Source organism: Olea europaea, chromosome 20, assembly GCF_002742605.1.
Source record: "Olea europaea var. sylvestris chromosome 20, O_europaea_v1, whole genome shotgun sequence".
NCBI lineage: Eukaryota > Viridiplantae > Streptophyta > Magnoliopsida > Lamiales > Oleaceae > Olea > Olea europaea.
Window position 1 is genome coordinate 6,064,770 of NC_036256.1, and position 9,996 is coordinate 6,074,765.

Sequence of the window (9,996 nt, forward strand, 5' to 3'; positions counted from 1 at the left end):
ATCTTGGCAATCCTTTTTGAAATTTGAAATCCCATTTTGTAAATTTGATATCGATTATTTTTCTTTTTTCTAGGCGTTTAGTATCAAGAAATTTCTAAGCAGTGTAAACGGTTCTAATTTGAGGAGGATATAAATAAGAAAAAATGACTACGATTTGAAAGTCTTTGAGATTCAGCAAGTCGTAGACAAATCAATTGGGGGAACGGAAAAAAAAATGGATATGAGGATTCTATTCCATTAGTAACTTTAGACTAAAATTGGCAAATTTTGATAATAATTCAGATATCATTTTTTTCTTATCTTTTGCTTTTATGATTTGAATTTTGTAGTTTTCTACAATAAAAAATGTATAGGAGTAGAACGCATCTAAGATTGCTGAAAGAATAGTAACCAATCGATGTCGTCCTACAGAGATTGGGAGGCACGAGTTTCGATCTTATTTATAGAATCAACATGGACTATAGGACCACAATCGAATTTTTATTAGCATTAGTAGATCGCTATTCGGTTGAGCTATCGTGTTTTATTATTGGTGAAGAAAGGATAACCCCGACATTGGAAGATGTAGCTAGGATCACGTGGTTTCCCATTAATGGTATGCTTGTAATTGCGTGTGACTACGAAGCACACGAATGTCCCAATATTTGCAACGAGTTGTTGTCTCTGAGGTTTCTTCATCAGAAGAACAGATGTGATGTAGCTTATAAGAATTTGCTATTTTTTAAGGACATTCTCTCTGTTATAGTCGGGGCTGGACTTGACCCTTACGTTAGGGCATATGTTCTTTACGTTATTTGGTGTTTTCTTGCTACTCTAAGGGATCATTCGTCATTGCCTTGCATGTACCTCTCGTTATTGAGAGATGTTGATGCTATTGGGAATTATGCATGGGGAGATGTTTTGTTATGCCAATTGCATCATAGCTTGACAGAATTTAAAAGGACAATAATCAATAGAAAAAATTCAAAAATCACGAGTTTTTGTGCCCCTTCTCTCATAGTATATATTATTTTTATTTATTTCCTTCATTGCTATAGTTTGCAAAAGTTAGTGAATTATAACTTATATTTTTCATTTATTTGTAGTTTTTCTTCTTTGAACACATGTCAATAATTCCTCGCACTTTCTATAATGGGGATATTTATTGAGAGAATTTTGTGGATAGAGAGTTATTTTTTACCTTTCCATTGATGGTTGGATGGTCACATTCAGTGGAGCACAAGTCAAAGAATTCATATATCAAAAAGAAAATAGAAGAATTCGATTTGATGCTTACAAATGACAATGTAAGTTTGTTTTAATTATGTGAATTTTTAAATTACTCTACTCTAATTTCTTTAGTTTTTAATTAATTTTATGTTATTTTCTCTCGTTCAATTATGTGGAGGCCATATGCTAGATTGTAGGATGATTTTTTGCCTCAGCATCTTGTTGGACAAATGGATTTTGCGCTTTCCCACACAATAGTGATATACTTTTGAAAAATTAGCATATCATAGATCGGACTTGGGCCCATAGAAGTTGAATTTGCCAGTTGATTTAATTCCACTCGAACTATCATTGGCGATAGTCAACAAGAAGCGCACTGCTTCGCAAAAATTTGATTGGAATGTGAGGCTAGGGTTGGCAATGGGTCGGGCCGAGCCGGGCCGGCTCGGCCCTTAATGCCACGAGCTCGGCTCGTGCTCGTGGCTCATTTTTAACAAGTTGAGCTCGGGCTCGGCTCGTTGAAATTGGGCGAGCTCGTGGCTCGTCCAAGCTCGTGGGTCGAGCCGAGCTTCGGCTCGTGGGCTCGCATTTTTTTTTAATAAAATAAAGAATAGAGTTTTAAAAATAAAAAGTGTTAAAAAATACAAATAATTTAACGAAAGCAAGTTTTTATTTATTTTTATTTATATCATATTGTAATTTGTAATACTTTTTATAAAGTATAAAATATTTATATAATGAAAACGAATTATTTTTTGAAATACATTTACAAAAAATATTTTTTTTATTTCTTTTTAAAGTTAATAAAGAATATAGTTTTAAAAATAAAAAGTGTTAAAAAATACAAATAATTTTACGAGAACAAGTTTTTATTTTTTTTTTATTTATATCATATTGTAATTTGTAATACTTTTTATAAAGTATAAAATATTTATATAATGAAAACGAATTATTTTTTGAAATACATTTACAAAAAATATATGTTTTTTATTTCTTTTTAAAGTTAATAAAATGTAAATCTTCCTCCTTTATCCGGACTTGGGACCGGCTACATCAATTTTAAGTAGGCGGAGTTAAAAATTGTACACGAACAATTTGTTGTAACGTGTACAATTTTTTAAAGAAAATTAAATTTAACGATTAAAAAATAAAAAAATTTTGATTAATATAATTAAATCAAATATCACTTACCTGACGACATGCAATTTCAGCGTATTTATCTTGTAGTCGAAAATAAGTGTCCTGTCAATCCTTCACACACATTAACGCTTCCAAAACATCTTCTTTCAGTCGGCTCCTGATATCAGTCAAAACCCTTTTACCTACACTAAAAGTAGACTCTGAAGCAACAGTGCTAACCAGAGGTGTCAATAGATCTTTCGCAACTGCAGAAACAATTGGCCAACGTCTCTCATACTTTCACCAGAATTCAATTACTTCTTCTGAAAATTTTTTAATTGTTCTGTCTGTTGGCATATTATGATTGAAATAGTCAATTAATTCGGCAGGCATTGCATTTTGAGATTCGACCGATATTTGATGAGATGCAAATGTAGACGACATGGCACTAGATGAACACATTGCAGTTGCATCATATCTAAATGTATTAATGCCTTGAAATAAATTTATTATTTTCGCAACATCTTCTTCAGTTTCAACAGAAGGAGTAGGTGCAGCAGAGGGTACCCGACTAACATTTGCACCCATTCTTTTCGCATATAAATCATACATTCCACATAATGTTTGCTCTAAATTCTTATAGGTGATAGGTGTATCAAGTATTAAAACTTTATTGATTTGATCAATTACGTATTTAGTTCCTGAAATATTATATTGGGGGTCCATTGCGCATGCTAAAGGAAATAACATTGACAGTTCTTCCCAATATTTTCTAAATTTTAATTCCATAGCAATTAAAATTTCACTAAAAGCAAGATCATTTTTATATTTATGGAATGTTATTGCAATTATATAAAGGCGTTCAAGTATCATACAACTTGTGGGATAATAAACGCTGGATAAAATTTTTGTGGTCTCATAAAAAGATGTCAAGAATCGTTTAACTTTCAAAACTAAAATCCAATCGGATTCATTTAACATACCATCATCATCACTTCTAATATGTCTATTATTATAAAAGTCAGTTATTAAATTTTCGAAACCTTCACATGATTTTAATAGCAAGTATGTAGAGTTCCATCTATGACCTACGTCGCTAACAAATGTTTTAGCAGTCATCACCCCTAGTTCGGCACAAAAATCTTCAAATACTTGTTTTCTACTAGGAGAGATCATAATATAAACTAATGCATTCCTAATACTTTGAAGTTCATCCTTTATATGTTTTAAATCATCTTGCACAATTAAATTCAAGATATGACACACACAACGAATATGAAACAAATACCCACCAAAATCAGGTTGAAGTGTCCTACACAATTTATTGACGACTACCTTATTACCGCTAGCATTATCAAAAGTAAAAGATCGAATTTTACTCTCACAATGATATTCTCTAACAATACTGATAATATCATTATATATATTATTAGCATTGTGAGAAAATTCAATAATTCTAAAAGCAATAATTTTCTTATGCATGCACCAAAGTGGGTCTATATGGTGTGCGGTTGTAGCTATATATGCTATTTTATTAACCCCTTCCCATATATCAGAAGTTAAGGATATAACACCCCCCATATTGTTGTAAATCCATAATTAATTGTTGTTTTGAATTATTGAAATAATTTATTGTATCGGCACGAAGAGTGTTTCGACTTACCCCAAGGTACCTCGGTTGTAGATATTCTTTCACGAACGAGACGAAGTGTTGGTTGTCTGCAATAGTCAGAGGCAACTCAGTGGCGACAACAAATTTCACCATTCCAGTTCGAGTCTCGTCCTCCGAATACACCCACGTGGATAGGGGTGAAGTTGTAGAACCGACGCCTAGACTGCCAAATTGTAATTGTGTTTGACCAGTTGGAAGAAGTCCATGTCTGGCTGCACATGATTTGTAGTGGCGGTTGAGATAAGTGGTACCAATTCCTTTTTACCATGCCAATCTTTGTTGGCAGTATTTACATACTGCTTTAGATTCTGCAAGGCCATCAACGACTTTTCCCGTTGAAATCAACTTAAAGTGATCCCAACATTTTGCTTGTTTTTTGGCCTTTCGCTTTCCCCTCGCATCTGGGATATTTAATTGCTGATCTTCATCTTCACGTTCCGCTTCGGGAACGTTAATATCACCTAAATCAATTGGAGCGTGACTTCCCTGATCGTGAATGTGAACATCTTCAAGTATCGGTATGTCATTTAGACCGGCAAATTCATTTGAAAATTGACTTTGCAACGTACTAGGCAATTCTCCATGATGTGGCAATGGCTCACATCATGTATCAAACAAGCTTTCAACAAATGAACGTTGATCCATTTCTGTGATTGTTTATGATGAAATTTTGACTAGATGAATATAAATGTAGTGAGATTGTGAGAATTGAGAATTGGATGAATTGAAATTGTAACTAATAAACTGAAAAAATTGAATTGATATTGTATATTTTGCAGCACAAGAGAGTAAAAACTCGATAATTGATATAATAAAAGAGAGTTGAGAGAGTTGTAATCTTGGAAGAGCAATTGATATGAAAAAAAATTTTGGGGGAAGGGGGTATTTATAGTAAAAAAATGGGGGGGGAAGAAAAAAAAAGTTCAGTAACCAGAACGGTCACTGAACAGGCTCATGGCTCGTCCAAACGAGCCGCCCACGAGCGGCTCGTCTACACGACGAGCCGAGCTGGCTCAGCTCGCCTACGGGCGAGGCCCGCTCGTCTCGTGCTTGGGCTCGTGAAATCACGAGCCCGGGCGGGGGGGGAGCCGAGCCGGCTCAGCCCAATTGACATCCCTATGTGAGGCGTGCAAGTTTTGTAAAAATGTGGGATGAGAGGAGATTAAATCTAATTGTAGACGGAAATTGTAATTTACTTATCTTATCCTTTTTTTATTTTGTTAAATTTTATTTATGTTTTAAACTAATCAATTATTTTTTTTTTTATGTTCGGTAGATGTGAATGAGAGTCAAGGGCCTTTGACTTCTATTGACTTCTAATAGTATTTATTTATCCTGTCATTTTTTCCAGTTTGTTATCTTGGAAATCCTTTTTGGAATTTTAAATCCCATTTTGTAAATTTGTTATCCAAAAATCATGAGTTTTTATGTCCCTTATCTCACGGTATATATTATTTTTATTTATTTTCTCCATTGCTATAGTTTATATAAGTTAATGAATTATAACTGACATTTTTCATTTGTTTGTAGCTTTACTTCTACGAACACATGCCTATAATTTCTCACACTCTCTATAATGTGGATATTTATTGAGAGAATTTTGATGATAGAGAGTTATGTTTGACATTTCCATTGATGGTTGGATGGTCACATTCAGTGGAGCACAAATCAAAGAATTCATACATCAAAAAGAAAAGAGAAGAATTCGATTTGATGCTTACAAATGACAATGTAAGTTTATTTTAATTATGTGAATTTTTAATTACTCTACTCTAATTTTCTTTAGTTTTTAATTAATTTTATGTTATTTTCTCTCGTTAGATTATGTGACGGTCATATGCTAGATTGCAAGACGATTTTCTACCTCAATATCTTGTTGGGCAAATGGATGTTGCGCTTTCCCACATAATATTGATATGTTTTGAAAAATAACATATCATAGGTCCCGTTGAAGTTGAATTTGCCAGTTGATTTAATTCCCAGTCAAACAATCATTAACGATAGTCAACAAGTAGAGCACTGCTTCACAAAAATTTGATTGGAATGTGAGGCATGTGAGTTTTGTAAAATTTTGGGACGAGAGGAGATTAAATCTTATTGCGACAGAAATGATAATTTATTTATCTTATCCTTCTTTCTAATTTGTTAAATTTTATTTATATTTTAAACTAATTGTGTTCTTTTTATGTTCGGTAGATGTGAATGAGAGTCAAGGGCCTTTGACTTCTAATGGTATCTATTTATCCTGTCCTTTTTTCAGCTTGTTAAATTTTATTTATGTTTTTAACTATTCGTGGTCTTTTTATGTTTGGTAGATGCGGACGAAAATCAAACGTCAACGATACCCGGAGGAGTTGAAAGTAATCTGGGTGATGACTTTCATAGTCCATATGTTGGTACTTATAGTGGAGGTGCCAACATCATTGATGAAGGGCCGAGTCATGAAATTGAGGTTGATAAAAGTCACATGGAAGATCAAACTGCTACTGGGCAGCATGCTGTGGATGACTTTCATAGTCCATGTGTAGGTACTTGTGGAGGGGCCAACATCATCGACAGTATTTGAACTTTCTTGGACTTGTTCTTCATTGAAGCAGTTCCTGAAATACAGGAGTCAGATAATGGAAGATCTTTTCAACAACCTTCTGTTTGTATTTGAATTTGAAATAGCAAAGTTATAGCACTGAACATGTATAAATAGCACTGATGTATGTGTACATTAAATGAGAAAATAAATCATTTTACACTCTCCCATTTATCGAGAAACTAAATTTAGACTGAATATCCCGAATTATACTTTTTATGTTTTTTGACTCATTCCTTACGTCCAATTCTAGTAAAAATATTGTAATTATTATTATTATATGCATTAAGTAATTAAAAAGATAAATGCATTCTTACCGGAAGGAATAACTACCAAACGATGAACTAGTAAAAAGAATCCTTAGAAATCCACTCCAGTTAAGTTACGTGTGAAATGATGAGAAGGCGTCGGTCTTTAGAAATGCAGAAATACAAACATACATTCTCGCACGTTTGTAATATCCTATATATAGCCAACTTGTCCTTCTTCCTTTAACATCAAGTTTCTGGGATTTGTTTTATTTTTCCAAACGTACAGATTAAAGACTAAAGATCCTTCCCTTGCAACAAGGTAAAGATGTTTAAACTCCAGTGAAATATTCTTTTAACACCAATATAATCATGGCTTTGTGGATTAAATTTCTCAAATGCAAGTCTTGAATTATTCATATGTTTTGCCTTTTACCATTTGATCATCTTATTTGCATTTTCTTCTTGGATTAATCAACATGCACAACAGGTCAAATAAATAAAAATCTTTTTTCTTTTTTCTTTTTTTTTTTGGGTTTCTAGTTTAGTATTTGAAATCTGTTTTTGACAGTGAATTGTGTATCATTTTATGTGGTTGGAATTACTGATTTATTTTAGATTTTTGGTTAAACTTTTCTACGAATGACGAATTTACAGATTGGTTTAGGAATTTTGGCGCTCGTGAAAACTGTTAAAGATGATTGGAGGATTCATCTCCAGAGGATTTATGTAAAAATTAGTTTCCTGTTTTGCCTCCTTTTTCTCTTATATTTCCGCTTATTCAGAGTTTACTTTGAATGGGAAATCTTGAATTGTGTTCATGGATTTACAGTGTGGTTCTTGGTTACGCCTATCCTGCATTTGAGTGTTTCAAAACTGTGGAGAAGAATAGAGTTGAGATTCAAGAACTTAGATTTTGGTGTCAATATTGGTAAGAACTTTTATTTATTTTTTTATTATTATTTTTTTCATTTCTTGTGCATTAGTATTTCATTCTTTAGAAAATAAATTATAATGCTGGTCCAACATTGCATGGAAATGGAAAGGGGAAACAAGAAACGGGCACATGAAAAATTCTATTTATTTTTTTCGGTGTTTGTAGGATTATCATAGCAATGATGTCAGTTGTTGAGAGGATTTTCGATACATTTGTTTCATGGTATGCATTTCGTGTATCCTCTTTTTAATTTTCCAATTTTCGAGTTTCTTTCATTACTTGCTTGAGATTATAATTAATTTAGGCTGCCAATGTACGATGAGTTGAAGTTGGCCCTCATCATTTACTTGTGGTATCCAAAAACAAAGGTCAAAACCCTCTCTTTCTTTTCACTTATTTTCTTCTTCAAATTAATTTGAGAATTGCTCAAAGATTTTATTAATTTTTTTTTAATGTAGGGGACAAGATACGTTTACGAATCCTTTTTACGGCCTTATTTGTTGGAGTATGAGAAGGATATCGACCGAAGTTTACTGGAATTTAGGGAGAGAGCATGGAGTATGGCCATTTTTTATTGCCAAAACTGCAAACAACTGGGCTCTGCAAAGATTGTGGAATTTCTTCAATTTGTTGCTTCCAAGTCTGCAATGATTAACCCCACTTCTGAGGTTACAAATTCTTTATCAATTAAATGCAATCACGAGTCCCACTTACAAATTGAATTATTCTGCGGGTACAAATTTTTTTTACAAGATTTTATACAAAGAGATAGTTGTTTTCTTGTTATTTGTTATTGCCAAAAGCTGTTTTTGACAGTAACCAATCCCTGCAAGACAACTGTGTTTCCTGTATAAAATCTGTTAAAAAAATCTGTACTTGTAGCATTTCTCTCACAAATTTCTCCAAAAGCTCTCCTTTTTCTTTTCTTTCTTTCTTTTTTTTTTTTTTAAAAAAACTCATTTTCCACTACATATTCTCATTGTAAAATATTTTGTACGTAAATCTAAAAATCATCCAACTTCACAAATACACAATCTCCGAAAAATCAACACTCCGAAACTCATTTTCCTCGAAAAACACTTGTAAATGGGCCTCAAAGAAGGGCTTAACTTTGTCCAACCAAGATCTTGTTGAGGCCCTCTTTGACAACCGTTACTTGAAAACTTTTTTTTTTATGTACTTATTTTCAATCACAATAAAATATTCTGCACGTAAATTTTTTTAAAAAAAATGCCTGGGCCACACTCTGTCTTAGGACCCCTACAGCTAGACCTAAAATGGTCTGGCTATGAGGGGGGACTGGTCCTATCCATGCGCGGTTACTGTTTTGTACATTGGTCCGGTTTTTTGTGTGATGGACCGACCTTGTTACACCTTCAACTGGAATGCACAAGTTTTACCTTTTCTCCTGCTTGTCACACCATATATGTCCTAAAATTGCCAGGAACAAATTGTGCAGAAGGTCCAAAATCAGAATTCTAACGAAACTCATCCTCCTCCGCCAACCCCACCTAGTACGCCGTCAAGATTAGCCAAGAAGAATGACAACGACAGTCCAAGGCGGCTAATTACACGATCGAGAACACCCTCCTTTCGTCGTGTCCAAACGCCCAAATCCGAATCCTTTCAAGTTCAGACACGAGGCGTTGACACCGAGGATGTCGTAAACCTGGACGAGGATAAAGGGTCGCCAATGGAACAACATTTGCATCATGCCCAGCTTAAACTTAGGCGATTCAAAACTAGCGACTAATAAATCATATTGTAATAAATATATAAAAGAAAAAGGTATATGAAATTGTATTATGAATTTAAATTTATTCATGTTTTGTGATTCGTGTAATTTCCTTCTTTTCGAATCAACCTTGCGGGTTTGTAAATATAAACTAATCTTCTACTGTTCTACATTTAAATTGAAATATGAAAACGGTAATTTCTATCTGGATTTCCGGATCCGAATAGCTTCGAGTAGCCAATTGGAGAGCCGGGTCAGGGCTTGAAAAATATGGCGGAAGAAAGTGGGGACTCGCGGCGGCCAAAGGCGGTGGAGGAATCCTTTCCTAACGGCCGTCTGCTTCGAGAGATAGGACTCATTGGATTTCGGAGAATCGACCGGAGCTGATGCAGATGGCAAAAGGTCCTGAAGTGAAACGTACCCAAGAGAAATTTTCTCGGTCGACAGCCTAAAATCGTCAGGTGCTGTCCGAAAGGATGATGATGACGAGAA

General features: G+C 34.0%; 1 protein-coding gene across 5 annotated transcripts; it reads left to right on the forward strand.

The window, feature by feature from the left end:
• Positions 1-7,062: 7,062 nt before the first annotated feature.
• Positions 7,063-9,708, forward strand: LOC111369492 (putative HVA22-like protein g). 5 transcript variants are annotated; one of them, XM_022991024.1, is made up of 7 exons: positions 7,063-7,154; positions 7,500-7,561; positions 7,665-7,763; positions 7,935-7,991; positions 8,074-8,137; positions 8,228-8,437; positions 9,214-9,671. In XM_022991024.1, the coding sequence occupies exons 2-7, from the start codon at positions 7,530-7,532 to the stop codon at positions 9,520-9,522; spliced, it is 771 nt and encodes a 256-aa protein (XP_022846792.1). In that variant the 5' UTR covers positions 7,063-7,154; positions 7,500-7,529; the 3' UTR covers positions 9,523-9,671. The 5 variants fall into 5 exon arrangements, with proteins under 5 accessions (XP_022846792.1, XP_022846790.1, XP_022846793.1 ...); XM_022991022.1 differs by having other exon boundaries at positions 7,083-7,154; positions 7,490-7,561; XM_022991025.1 differs by lacking the exon at positions 7,063-7,154 and adding an exon at positions 7,194-7,322 and having other exon boundaries at positions 7,490-7,561; positions 9,229-9,708.
• The last annotated feature ends 288 nt before the right edge of the window (positions 9,709-9,996 follow it).

What these genes read in the sequence shown, in the direction of transcription:
- LOC111369492 (XM_022991024.1), top strand. Translation starts at nt 7,530, where the DNA reads ATGATTGGAGGATTCATCTCCAGAGGATTTAT. An exon ending in TTCATCTCCAGAGGATTTAT is followed by an intron (nt 7,562 to 7,664) that starts GTAAAAATTAGT and finishes ATGGATTTACAG; the next exon opens with TGTGGTTCTTGGTTACGCCT. An exon ending in AGATTTTGGTGTCAATATTG is followed by an intron (nt 7,764 to 7,934) that starts GTAAGAACTTTT and finishes CGGTGTTTGTAG; the next exon opens with GATTATCATAGCAATGATGT.